At 42.6% G+C, this 14,549-nt stretch overlaps 1 protein-coding gene across 1 annotated transcript; it reads right to left on the bottom strand.

Moving 5' to 3' along the window:
* Positions 1-4,918: 4,918 nt before the first annotated feature.
* On the bottom strand, positions 4,919-10,785 carry LOC127335392 (protein NLP2). Its single transcript, XM_051362047.2, has 5 exons — positions 8,917-10,785; positions 8,173-8,214; positions 7,311-8,033; positions 6,465-6,582; positions 4,919-6,330 (listed from the first exon to the last, which is right to left on the bottom strand). Exons 1-5 carry the CDS (start codon positions 9,778-9,780, stop codon positions 5,276-5,278), a joined length of 2,802 nt encoding a protein of 933 aa, XP_051218007.1. The 5' UTR covers positions 9,781-10,785; the 3' UTR covers positions 4,919-5,275.
* Positions 10,786-14,549: the final 3,764 nt, after the last annotated feature.

Genomic DNA, 14,549 nt, shown 5'->3' with positions numbered 1-14,549 from the left:
CTTCCTGTTGGAGGCAAAATAAAGATGGCAATTGCAGGGTAGAGTATCATACCAATGGGTCCAAAATACGTAGCAAAATCTCGGTTAATTTACTGTGCGGGTCTAAAATCCGTATTTGTGAATCTCTAAAAAGTTTAAATAATTTTTTTGCATATAGAAGATGCATGTATGTACTTTCGTGCCATTTTTTATAATTAAATTTGAAAGTATGTAACTTAAGCAAAAATAATAAGTTGATGATGAACAGTATGAAGGAAACTCACCCCTCCCAAAAATTTATGTAACTTTGGGATCAAAGTAACTAGGTACTATCAGACTAAGTTTAATCGGGTTCCGCTAAACCCATGTCATCCCAAAAAATTTCTATAGCCGGTGGATACAAACTTCTACCTATACACATACCTATGGGTATAAAACTTATCCATACTCATACCTGACGGATACCTGTACTCATTGGATACCCGACGGGTAGGTCAAATAGCTTATTCACAATTTTACATTTATCGATAGCAAATTTGATAAAAGAAATAAATTATCTCAACTCAATTACAGGTAGTTAAATATATAACAATTATTAAAATATCAAAATCATAACCTCATATTCTAACTCATAAGTCAACGAGAGTATACACGTCACATCAAAAAGTGATAATAAATGGGTAGGGTATGGGTTTACCCGCATGTACGAGGCTATATCGTGCCCTATTTATGACTTAACAGCTAGGATATAGTACTTTTACATTGGGTAGGGTATGGGTTTGCCCTATTTACATATGAGTGTAAAAATGTATCCATACCCTACCAATATGGATACGATATCGCGGTTACCCGTATCCATGAGTAAAATTGCCATTCTTAGATGAAAACGCAACGGGGCACGAAGGAGGGCCTCCATGCAGGGTGCTCCTTTACACTGATCGGGTCGGTGCGTACGGGGTGCCGCACACCTCCAACCTGGCGGCTGTATAATGAGCCGCGACCCATAAGGTAAATCTTGTTTCTTTTCTTATTTTTTCTGTTTATATTTTCATTTTTCAACTAACATTTAATAAAAAATCGAGTTTTTCCAAAAAAAAAATTGGAATCGTTTTTAAATATGAATAATTTCTAAATTTGAACTTTTGAAATTTTGAATAATTCCTAAATTTAAGAAATTTTAAATTAAAACAACTTTGAGATTTGAACATTTTTTAGATTTAAGCAACTTTATATTTAAACGAATTTTAAATTTAAATATTTTTCAAATTGAAACACTTTTATATTTAAAAGACTGACGAGGTTGTAAGCGAGAAGCTCGGTTAATTTTTTTTTTAGACAACCAGCCAAGCTCTTTATTGATCGAAATCCGTGATTACATGTACTGTTAGGAATTTCCAGCCAAAGATGACGGCCAACTACCAGAGCTAACATATGCTTGGCTAAATTGTGTGCTTCAAAATTCGAATCTCTACTCTCATAAACAAAACTTTACTCCTGGAAAAGAATAGTCTTGTGTTTTATTTTAAAAATAACTACTCCATGTCTACCCATGCTTCCTTTATGTATATTTTTGACCACTTGTTTGCAATCAGACGCCACATATATTTTGGAAAGCATCAAGTCCTCTGCCAAAGCAAAAGTTGAACCCTTATTTTCCAGTTCAGCTACTGCTCCATCCACATTTATTTTTGATATCATTTGAGGATGTGGAATCCACTTAGTCTTCCTAGGAGGAGCAAGTCTCCTATCAGCAAATATGATCAAGGGTTTTTCCATGCTTCTCAATTCCCTCAAAAAGGAGTATGAAAGTATGAGTACATAAAGGGCTTTGGAAAATCTCCTCATGTATAGCTTTCCTTCGAGCCGTCCAAATTTGCCACAGTATGATAGTTACACGGATGAATCGATCATGTGGCATCGACCCTAGCATGTCAAACAACCACTGTTTTGCGCTTGGTTCATTTTTAATCATCAAACATTCCACCATCAAATCATCAGATAAAGCCGAGACGCTTGCTGTTATATTACACTCAAGTAAAGAGTGCCTCCAAGAATTCATTGCACCACAAATCGAGCACGAGCTTGAGTGAGACATGTTGCGGTGTTGAAGAAGATCAGCAGTCCGTGCGTGCAGCTCGGTTAATGGCTCACAAATGCTCGTCCTGGCTTTGGTTCGGCTTTAACGTGGGCCGTTCGTGCGTTTGTGATGCTTGAACCCGCTTACTTTCGGCCTCGGGACTTCCAATTTCGTTCAGAAAAAAACCTAATAAGTTGTATAAATTTATGCAAGCAGTAGCGCCAGCCGGCTCTAGCATCAGTCGGGTTTCTTTTCGAGAATTCAGCCTTTTATTGATTAACCAATAACATTACAAAGTTCAGACCGGATACAATCCTGGAAAGAGTTGCGGAAAAAATAACAACCAAAATGTTCAACTCGATGAGGTAAGACATGTGATGAATTATTAAGCAAATGAGAAATATGACGAAAAGTCACTGAAGACATAGTTGCAGCCATCCCTTTAACGTCCTGCACATAAGTTAACACGCTGAACCACAGAGAGGCAATCCGAGACCATAATGACTTTTTTTTTCCAAACCTTCATCTCGAGCAAGGGTCAATGCACACCTTACAACCAGTGCTTCTGCGATTTCCGGCGCCGTAACCTCATCAAGAAGCTAGTTGCAAGCAACCATACAATCGCCAATGTGGTCTCTGATCACGATGCCTACCCCCATCCGATTCGAAGAAGAGAACGGTGGTACATCAACATGAATGAAAATTGTACCTTCCGATGGCGGAGACCAACGAGGCAGTTTAGAGGTCTCACGACTTTGAAGAGTGGGTTATTTGAATAAATGTAGCAGAATCATGTGTAAATATGCCTTGATCTGCTCGGCTAGACTATGAGGTTGTCTCATCTTCTCGTCATTGCGGACTGCATTCCGATGTTCCTACACAGATGCCAACATGTCGTAGAAAACGTGATAGCTTCTTGGTCATTCGAACGACCCAAGAACTCAAGAAAGCCATGTCTTTGGCGTGGTGAAATCGTTGCGACCTAGCTTAAGCGCAAATTCATTCTCCACCGCTCGCCATACTTCCATGGCATAATAACAAAAGAGCATCATGTGCTCAGTGCTCTCCTCCTGCCAGTAGAACACACAATTATCTGATGGCTAGTGGGAATTTCTCGGTGGCCGTTGTTGCGGCGGACCCCTTTCGTCCCTCTTAGATCATGAGGGGTTGGAGATGCGACTTCCCATTCTGAGCAGGGTGATCGGATCTGGGGTTTTCGAGGGCCTTGTGGGGGTGAGCTTGCTTATGTTTCCCATCGTTCCCCTTCCTGAAGGCGTTGTCATGATGCCCCCCCCCCCCCCGAACGTAGAACCTCGTCTTCTCCGTAGTGCAATTAGGCAGTGCCCTCAGTGTTGGTGGTCTTTGTCAATCAAGATGTTCAGAGGTGCTAGTCTTATTTGGTGTTGCTTTCTTGAGGTGGCATCTTGGTGCTTGAAGTTTTAGGTCAAGTCGCTACTGCTTAATTGAAGACTCGGGCTTGTAGGTTTCAGAGTAGACCTTTTTTCTTCTATGTCTTCAGCCATGCATGGATCTTGGGCCAAAACTCTGGGGGGAAGGGGGGAGGGGGCGAAATGGACTGAGGGGGCGAAATGGGCTGGTTTTTGTCATTAAATGGGCCACTTGGTGAGAGAGATTTTGGTATTTCCTGTTGGGCTGGGGGGGCGACGGCCCAATTCGCCCCCGAGAAGGTCCGCCAGTGTCTTCAGCTGTTCACATCATATGCTTGTATTTCTAGCTGGTACAAGTCCTTTTTAGTTTATTTCTCCTTTTTCAGTTGTTTGGGTTGTTTTATTCCTGATCTGTTGATGCAGGCTTGTAGGTTTCGAGTAGACTTGTTTTTTTTCTATGTCTTCAGCTGTTTGCATCATATGCTTGTATTTCTAGCTGGTACCGAGTCCTTTTTAGTTTATTTCTCCTTTTTCAGTTGTTTGGGTGGTTTTATTCCTGATCGGTTGATGGCTTCATTAATTTAACGTTGGGCTTATTTTGAATCTTCCGTTTAAAGGTAGCATTTGTTGAAATGTGACATTGTTTTTCAACATTTCTCCGTGAATCTGCTAAAACTTCCGATGTGTAGCCAAAAAACTTCTGTAATATTTTGAGCATGCCCATGTAGTAAAAAAAAATTACAGCATGCAGCAACCGGCCAGTGAAGGCAGTATCGATTCCCAAAAATCTCCATTGGAACAGAGGCATTATCGATTCCACAGCCAGTAGTAACCCAGACTAGCGACACTAATAACCAATCGGCCAGTGAAGAAATCCTCCGACTCTCGGGGCTGTTTTTCCTCAACTGCTGCTTGCTGGATCGCTCTCGCGAGAATCCACAGCGCAACCACCACTTGACTCCCAAGACGCCGATGGCTTGCCTCTTCTGTTCCTCTCCCAGTTAGACTTTGAGATCACTCGAGTACATACGGTAGCTTTCCCATCAATCCATCATCAAGTCCATAACCCCGGCTGCTGCAGGAATCTGGGAACTAGCACTTGCACCTCTGATCGGGCAAGTCCAGAATGACCCATCGCTGTTGGGAGATTTGGGGGCAAGCAGAAGAGATAACCTGGTGTCGACTGTGAATCGCTTCCTATCCACATAGAGCTGTTGCAAAAGCACGACCATCCGGGAATAGAGGAACGAAACATTCCGTGGACAGCAGCAAGAAGCAGGAAAGATTATCCATATTGAGCTGCTGGAACAAGCAGAAAGACTATCCGTATCAACCTGGAACAAGCAGAAAATTTATCCACATAAAGATGGAACAAACCAGACCAGACCCGCTCGGAAAGCTGAAATTTCGCGTATGCATTTCACAGAAATCATCCAATCTAAGTAGCACTTTCATGTGTCCCGAACAACCAACATTGGAAAGATAATTTGGATCCGTAGGAAGTTCAGAAACACTGGTTTTCTCCAGCATCATAACACAGGCAGGAGCTTTTGTTCCATAGTAGCCTACAGGGACCGTAGAATATCATGGCAACACATCATTGCCAAGAAAAACTATCAGGACCTCTACGACATTGTTTCGGGGCAGGCACAATGTCTGTGCGGCGATCGCTACACTTCCTGTTCAGGACTTCCCACATTATCGCTACATTACACGCTACGCGCGTACAAAATACCAAACCCTACCGCTACAACATAGACTACGCCTACTGCAACATGGTACAGTTGAGGGGGGGCAACAAGATCCGCAAAAGTAAAGCTTCCTCACCATGTCATGAATTCTGTCCTTCCAGCTGCAAACAAGTGCTGCTACCTGAGCTGCTGATCAGGCAAGGGAGGTCCCGCACCTGGAGCTTCACGTTGTGTGTGCCCATTGAATCCATGACGTCCACGCACTCCTGGAGATCAGACTCGTTCGCCATGATGACCCACTCGTCCTCATCGTCCTTGTACTTGAGCTGGAATACCCCGGTTGACAGCTTGAACCTCTTGGCTATTTCATCCAGCAGGTGATACCAGCCCAGCGATGGCATAAACTTGAACCGCACGGTGTCCCCATTGTAGGTAGCCTTAACTGTAAGCGCAGGACTGCTCTTGTCTTTCAGTGAATGTGATGGGTTCTTCTTGAAAGTAGGGTGGCTTGATGCACTGCCGCTCGAAGAGTCTGTCATGCCAGAGGTAGAAGGATGAGTATGCTCCCTGTCTCCGTGATCACCAAACATATCAATATCTGCTGGTTGTATGGGCGGTGAGTTCCTTCCCGCTATCTGGTCTTCGATGGTCCCGAAGCCTGGGCAGACAGAGACAGAATGATTGATGTAACCTGGTTCCTTGTGATGCAGAGAACCGACAACAGCAGTGGGATATAATGGTCCTTGTGTGCCTTCAGAATTTAAATGATCTGTGACAATCGCATCATAAGAAGCGTGATTATCACTGCCACTATAGTTACGTGTTTGCATGTGAAATTCATTGCCTTCCCCTTTCCGTGCATCAGGGAGCTCCAATTGACAATTTTCTCTTTCCCATCCCTCGGGCGACGAATACCCTTGCTCAGATTTTGGGCCAGATTTTTCATCTGTAGATTTTCCAACGGATGGACTAGACAAAGCATCAGACGAAGGGAATGGCATCTTCTCTGGCATAGAAACTGCTGGAACAAGAGATCCAGAAGCAGGGTCATACTGCAAAGAGCTGTCAACCCCATGGACAGAGTTAATAACAGTTTGGATCTTCTTTAATGAACGGTTGACCTTGTTTATCTTGCGAGATGGCCATCGCGAAATTCCATGTTGCCGGCATATCCGTTTCAAAGTTGTTGGACAAACTGCAATAGTATGAAGGCAGAATGTTACAACAGTCGATTATAAACTACTCATATTACCTAGATATCATACACAGTGAACATTCCGCAGAGACACCAATTAATGAGGTGACACTAGGGGGGTAGGGGGCACTCACCACCAAGGCTCTTTGCAGCATCCTTCAGACTTCCAGAGAAGTATTTACGAAGAACATCAATACCAATATTCTTCTCAGCCGTACTGCGCCTTTTCTCTGCAAGTCTCGCTGAACTAGACTGTACATGCAATGTAGAAGAAGCTTCTTCATCAAAAGGATACCAATAACCCATGCTTTCTTAATTCAATTTAAATGCATGCATGAATGTTGATGGTCTAGGTTCTGCAGATTTAACCCACCGACTTAACAACACATCAGAACTGCATATTAACCAACTATGAGAACGCGAAGTATGGTGGATACTTATCATGGCATGTCAACAAAGCTGAGCACTAAACAACTATGGATGTTTCGTCCTCTAAAGAATGAGCCTAAAACCTGCATCTCGACTGTACCCTGGTGTAACCCCATGCCCTATGGAATGAACCTCTCTCCCACCCATGTACATATCCATGAAATATTTTTGATGCAATCACAGTAGGTGCCTCTTTTACTGTTTCCAGTCAAGAGAAAAAGGTAGTTGCTAACAGCCTACACTGTTGAGATTCTTCTCCTCTAATTTTTTTTTTGGCATTTATTAATATACAAATTACAAATGTAAGCAATGCCCACGACTTACACACAAACAAACTAGGGATTTGAAGGAAAAACTTGCTACAAAAGATTCCGTTGAAGTCAGGCTCATGCTCATATGCTTCTTCAGCAAACGGAGTCAAGATGGTCATACAGCAAGTCTCAAGAAAAGATTTCAGCTCAGTTATGCTGATTATAACTATTCATAAATTTATAGTTGCATATAATGTGATATATTAAACTATTAAAGTAAAATTTATAGTACGAGCTCACCTGCTCAGCTGTGTCCCCGTGCTTATCGACCAAAGATAGATCCTGGAATGCCTTTTCTGTGACTGGTTGATCACAATGTGAAGAACTTTCAGAGTGGCCAGCAGGCAAGCAACTTCCACTGGTTGTCTTATACATTAATGTCGTACATGCATCAACTTTAACAACCTCTGCTTCAGAAACTGTTCGCAAGCTTTTGCATATTCTTTGCATTGTACTTGACAAGTTATTCAGTAATAACTGTTGTTCTTCACTGCCTGTGCAGTTGACAGGGAGAAAGAATTCCAGTATGTAGTCATCATCACCAGTATATGTGCTCCTCAGCCGAATTGCTACAGCAGCATGCAGACCAAACTTACGAGCATGGTGTGCAAGTGGGTAATCCTTAATACTGTACTCTCTTATATTAGGTGAGAAGAATGGGAGATTGGACTTGAGTGCTCGTCCCACAATACCTTGCCCTTTCTCAAGATGACTTTCAGCACATGCATGAAAAAAGCCTTGCATCTTTGCATCATTAACATAACAAGCTGATTTGTGGATCGAGAGCATCGCTTTTCCTGACCGTGAATCAAAGACACTCTCTTGTTCAACAACATGTCCATCACTGCTTCCATCTGATGTAGGAACCCATGTAAGGGCCAAGGGAAGCATGTGTGCATGACAAATAGCTCTTAGTACATCCAATATTTCAGTGAAGGCAGCTTTCTGATTTTCTGAATAAAACTGCAAATGAAGAGACATCACATGCATTAAATACCAGTAGCCAGTAGGTAAACAAAAGCTAAAACGAGAACTTCCATCCAGCACCCATGATGCACAGAGGAAATGCAGCATAAACTATGTTAGAAGTGAAGAATGTTACCTTGCCATTACTGCAATCCCTCGTTGTGTTCAAGTTCACAGCCTACAAAATAGTAATGGGGCAAGCATTAAATTTGAGTGCTATGTAGAATGCGGATTGTAATGCACACAATTGTCTGTGGACACTGAAGAATATTAACTCGGCACTTCACAGATTCTCAGCTCAGTGAATAAGTTCTAACTGCTAAGCACTAACAACTTAACTGATTTTCAGCTCAGTTAATTAGAGCTAAGCTAAAATACTAAAGGAGGGATAAGCACGCGATATTTTAGCAAATTGAGAAAACACATGATACCTAGAGTGGACGTTATACATCATGAAATGTTTGGGAAATGAGAAGAATTATTCTTTTGAGGGAATTTATGCTATGGAATGTGCTGTTTCCAATCAGAACTACGTCATGGGTATGTCTGCATAAATAAGTATCACTTTATCAACTATCAACTAGACAAACTTAGATCATTGGTATTATAGCCTTTAAATTCGTGTACACACTTATTAATGGCATCCATACATGGTATCAATGGGTGCAAGAATTTCCATCTACATATCAGTTCATTTCCCCGTGTTATGGCATTAGTAGAAGTCACTAATAAAAGAAACAAATAGAAATTGCAGCCAGAAGTACACATGATCCACCAAGGGTAAGTTCACTATTATGCATTGAAGTTAAGAAACTGAATCCCCACAGCTAAACATGATCCTTAAGGACAAATAGACAAGCGGGGAGGGGGGAGGACTTACCTGCAATGCTTGCCGAAGGTTATCCATCTCTGCATCAAAATCAGGCTTCTCGTTTTTTGTGATAAGCTCAAGCACAGCACAGCAACTGCCCTTGCTGGGGTCATAAATCGGCATTGCAAGTGATCCTCGTACGTCATGGCGAACTGCATACTCCATCCTCAAGTACTCTGGCTTGCTGTAGTACAGCACATTTGAGGTCCATTCTGGCACACCAGAGATGAAGACCCTCCCTGGAACACCTGGGTACAGGCTAGTCTCCTCCTTCGCCGAGAACACGAATTGCCTGGATATTTCTCTGTACCCTGCAAGAGCCTGGTCAAGTAGAAACGGCTGCTCACATGTACTCAGCACGACATGCCCCTCCTGCTCAACAGGCATCCAGACCTGGGCAAGAACGCCGCCGCCCAGCGACTGCCTGAACAAATTCAGAGCCATGAGCATCCTTTCAGCGAGTAAGTTGCCAGCGACAGGCCTCGGAACCAAGCTAGTACTTCCTTGCTGGAGATCACCAACCGACCCAAGCTCACCTGAACTCTTGGCTACTCTTCCGGTTTCAGCCGGATTTGCCAACGGTTCCAAATCAGTCTTCTGAAGCCCAGGTCCACTGGAAAAGGAATCGAGCTGCATATCTTCACTGATACCAGGTGCACGAGGTGATGATCCTAAGGATGACCACATAGCGAACATCTGGTGTGTAGACGAATCATTCAGTAAGGAGAAGAGTTGATCGGTCAGTGAAGGGCTGCTGCAGAGCTCAGAGTACCCATCAAAGTTCATCATGGCCGCGGCGCCATACGGATCATCCAAAGGGCTGCCGATGCTTCCACTGCATCCAGCACGGCTGGACGGCGCCGGCACGTCCATGGCTTTGCTCCCTCTCGATTGGCTCCAGATACTTCTCAACTCCTATATTGACAACAAAGATTCTTGTGCACTTTGTTGGGCAAGAGATAAAGGGAAGCACTGTATTCCGTCAAAGCAGAATCTTCGTAGTATAGCACAGGGACTAATTTAGTAGGCAGTATCTGCACAGGAGACCGCCTTTCTTCAGAGGGATTGTACTGTTGATAGAGGGACTAGGCACACCCCAAGACTCGTGGATCAGCAGTTCATCCACCAGCAAGGGAACTCAAAAGGCCAAGCTTTGGGAGGGAAAGGTGAGCAGCAGCCTAAAGCAGCGGCACAACCGCCCAAGTCCTGTCTTTTGACGGACGCAGGAGCACACAAAACGGATGCTTGGCAGAAATGGCGCAGAAGCTACAATCAAACAGGATTCTGGGCTAGAGGCGACTCACTGATAGCAGAAAAATCCATCGTCTTCATCCAAAAAAAAAAAATCTCTGTGATCTGAAATTAAGCGCCCAGGCAATCAGGAAGAGGCAAATTCCGAAAGATATTCTCCAAAACCAATCCTCTTTGCCTGAAACATCTTCGCAAATCCGCTGATGACCAAAACAAAATAGAGTATTTGGCTCGGAACCTGCAAGCCGAGCCGGCAAGAACTGCAGAGAGCCAACCACCTCCAAGCTCGGCCTAATCACCAGACCAACCGGATGCCTCCAAGAACCTTTTACTGGTCCAGAGAAATCCCAGCAGCCTCCACCGAAGAAAGGCCGAGCCTTTGACGGAAGACACCAAGCGGCCGCCGCCTCTCCTCGGTCGGCGGCGCGGATAAGGATGACGGGAGGCTGTGCGGTGGCGCAGATCTGAGCAAGCGGTGGGAGGGGAGAATCGGAGGCTATTCTCTGTGAGAGAGACCAAGAGGGGGAAGGGGGTTGGATTGGAGGATGGAAATTCTCAAGAGCACCTGTTGCTGGCTTTGCGCCTGTTATTCTACTCCCCGCAGCGGATTCTTCCCGGCTCTAGGGTGTCTTGTTTAAGCTCATGGATGCCATTTTAAATGTTTTTTATTAATCGGTTTGATTTTTTTCTGGCCTCGGTTTCTCTTCCTCTATTTTGGGCTAGGTAGTGGTTTACTGCTGTGAGAAGTTGATACGAAACAAACTCCACAGCTGCAGCAAACTTGGACAATGGCTAGTGCTATCGCTTTGGAGGGTTAACTACTACGTACCCCCTCCGTTTATCAATACAAGGTCATATTGTTTTTCTAACAAACTTTGTCTAATAATTTAGTTGACCAACTATAAGTTACATGTTTTTTCAAAATATATGTCATTAAAAAGCGTTGAAATATGCATCCAATGATATAGTTTTTGATGACATGCAACTTATATTTGGTTGACCAAATTATTAGTCAAAGTTTGCCTGAAAAAATAAATTGGTTTTGTATTTAAGAACAGAGGGGGTATACATGGATTTTCTTTTGAAGCTGAACAGTAAGTTTCCTCACCATGGTTTTAAATTTGTATATAAAAGAAGTTGAAGTTACAAACATAGTTGAAAACTAACTGACGAGAGGCAACAAAAGCTAGGAGAACTATACAAAGGAAGTCACCCATTCTTGTAAGCCAACATATGCTTTCCTCTTTGCCTTGTACAAAAGCAAAGACATCTACTTAAAATCTTAAGATCTATATGTTCACTATGCATAGCAATTTTTTGTAGAAATCGTCTAAATTCTAGAAGAACGGTGTAAATCCCCATATATAGGCACTCTTTGATCCAAAGAATATGCACACGAAAATTGAAAGATGTTATGCTTATCAAAATTCATCGGCTGATTATTTTATTTGGGGAATCATAATCAACACGATTTTCTTGCAAGTTAACTAATAGGGAAAAAATAGTTGACTACAGATCTTGAAAGAAATCCTTATGTCCTTTTCATGGTACAATGAATTCTATATATATGACTATAAAAAGTTCTAGTATGCAAATTGTCCGCAAAACATTACTGCTACTAGGACTTTCGAATTTTACTACTGTCTCATTTTCAATGTTCTTTTATGAGGATTAGAGTTGTGTGCAATGCACTGCTACCTTATGCCAAAGTTTGACCAACCAACCAAAACCGTATAAAACTCCCACGATCCATCCTCTCCTCTTTGCCACTTGACATTTTTCTGTTGATGAGCTCAATTACTCTTTGGAAAAGAGACACCACACAACATTTTCCAATTAAGCGACGGCAACCGTGCAACTAGCCTACAAAATCGCTCTCAGTAGGCTCGATGCTTTCAACATCAAATGGCGTACGTACCACCCGAGCCTTTTCTCAATGAAATATAGCACTGAACCTCCGGGAAAGTACTTTGAGGTCCGTACGACCATATTATCTAACTTCCGTTGTTTTTCTTTTTGGCGATCAACTTCCGTTTGTTTAGTCAGCGAATGACGCCGGTGCGCGGTGCTTAAGGGCATGTACAATGGGGTGATGTCAGCCTTCCCTTAGAGACGCCACGTCAGATTTTTGCTTAGTTGGAGGAGAGAGAATGAAGAGAGAGAAGATTGTCTTCCCTTAGCTAAGGGATCATCTCTTAGAAAATAAGGGAAGATTATTTTCTCCATTGTATCACATATGTCTTCCCTTAGCAACAAATTTCCTACCAAAATTTAATTATTCATATTAATTACTAGAGATGGCTGTAAGAGATGATGCATTGTATGACTTATATCTAACGTCTTCTCTAGCTGATGTGGCAGTGTAAGGGAAGGCGTGCCTTCTCTACCATTGTACATGCCCTAAGAGAACATCTTCGGATTTGGGAAATCGCAAATAACATTATTAGCGTGAGAATCTTGCTCTAGTGCTCTGCATTACAAAGTGGGTGTGGGGTGAGGTACACAATGCTTGTTGTTTTGTTGACCCTGATAATTATTGAGTAACGAAGTGTACTCCATCCCTTGGTTCATACTAGGTCCGTCAGCGTAAAATACAACGAATCAGGTACACGGCCGGGACCCTCTTTCCATGATTTCGTAAAAAATGTGTTAGTAGGGTTTGTTGAAATCTGAAGAAAAAAACCACACGCACGTATATTGAGTTGGAACTTGCCCATGCAATTGCTAGTAGGTTGCACGGAGGTGAAAAGTTTCATCGTGATACTGTTTTCGAAAAATCTGCATGCTTATGTGTACGCTAATCAGTTGCTCCATGGATATAAGCGCTGCAGAGGTATTGTGTTCTGCTCAGATTGTTGAGGCATCAGGCACTTAGTTAGGCGTCGATGGAAGAAAAACAGCCAGTAACTTGGCATAACGGCTGGGACTTCTTCCCTAGAGCCTGTGCACAAGAGCCTCATTGTGGGTGCTCTAAGGGTATGTACAACACACACCGCTTACATGAGTGCTTAACTCTTTTTTTTTTCAATTTAGCGTCCGTGACCTCAGAGCCTTGATTAATTTGCACATATTATGTAAGCGTCAGATGTCTACTCATGCACCGACGATGCTACAAAAATGATTGAAACCCGCCACGGAAACTAACGAAACACCTCGGATTTATTTCCTAGCGCCCATGTTAACGTCAGGCGTTGAACATGCCCTAAGGCGCCTTTGGAACAAAGAAACATCTAGGTATTTTAGAGGATAAAATGCCTATAGAGAACAAATCATATGGTTTCTTTGGGACAAAGAAATGTGAATCCTTGATACCTTCCAAACTTCAGTGGGATGGGTTCTTTTGGTAGGAATTTCAGAGGAAAACAAACATAAGGTCCTCCATCATGTTTCACCTCTTTGTGTCTATAGTTTTTGCCTCTCATTTTCGTTTTGCATAACATCCAAACATCGACTGTGAAGTTTTCTTGCAGTTTTGATTCACGTAGGAGATCAGGATACACATGGGCGTATAAGACATCCGTTTAGCCTGGTTATTTGTTCGGGTTGCCATATGAGTGTCGCTTTACATCAACGTATCAAAATTTGAAAACAAATAGTATCTTAAGGTCTTAAATTTTAAATTTGCTCAGAGGGTTCACGACTGGATGTATGACATCTTTTTATATGTGTTTCCTATTATTTTATGTTTTGGGGTTCTTAATTACGTTCCAAACGGGGTCTAAGTCCAAATGGGTCCAAACTGGATGTCTGATTTTTTTGGTGATATTTCAATTCTTATAAATAAGTTTCTTGCAAAGTTTCAATAAACAGTTCTTGCGCATGTGATTTTTAAATCCACTCTATTCTAGATATGCAGCTCCCGAAAACATCGACTGTCTATGAAACTTCGAGTGTGTTTGGCTAGGTTTATTGATGACGGCTTGTGGCTTATATAAACTAAAAGGCTATTGGTGATGGCTTTTGGCTTATAAGCTAAAAGCCGAAGGAAACATGTGTTTGATTTTTTTTGCTTACAAACTAAAAGACACCTATTTATGTACCTTTGGTTTAGCTTTCGGCTTATAGCATGGTACAACGACATCCTATAAGATGAAATGAAAAATGGAGCTGCGTGCGTCAAATTAACCGCACGTGACGCCGAGTGCCGAAACAACTTTCAAATTTTAAAGACGATGGCTCATGCATGCTCAGATGACGTCTAGCTCGGCATGGATTAGCTCAATATCTTGTCCGGTGGTTACCAATTTATTTGATTTTGTAAACCAGTGGCCAGCTTGTAGGGGCCTTCTGTAAATCTGCTAGTGGACAGGTTGTAGCTGGATCTGGTCCATTCCTTATCCATCAAACGGTCCATGAGTGGCCGGTGCATAGGATAGGTTCTCCCATTCTTA

Source organism: Lolium perenne, chromosome 2 (genome assembly GCF_019359855.2).
Source record: "Lolium perenne isolate Kyuss_39 chromosome 2, Kyuss_2.0, whole genome shotgun sequence".
NCBI classification, from domain to species: domain Eukaryota; kingdom Viridiplantae; phylum Streptophyta; class Magnoliopsida; order Poales; family Poaceae; genus Lolium; species Lolium perenne.
Note: the sequence above shows the minus strand (reverse complement) of the source record. Positions and strands in the feature narration are given on the sequence as shown.

What these genes read in the sequence shown, in the direction of transcription:
- LOC127335392 (XM_051362047.2), bottom strand. Translation starts at nt 9,780, where the DNA reads ATGGACGTGCCGGCGCCGTCCAGCCGTGCTGGATGCAGTGGAAGCATC. An exon ending in GGGATTGCAGTAATGGCAAG is followed by an intron (nt 8,034 to 8,172) that starts GTAACATTCTTC and finishes CTTCATTTGCAG; the next exon opens with TTTTATTCAGAAAATCAGAA. An exon ending in ACGGGGACACAGCTGAGCAG is followed by an intron (nt 6,583 to 7,310) that starts GTGAGCTCGTAC and finishes TTGCATGTACAG; the next exon opens with TCTAGTTCAGCGAGACTTGC.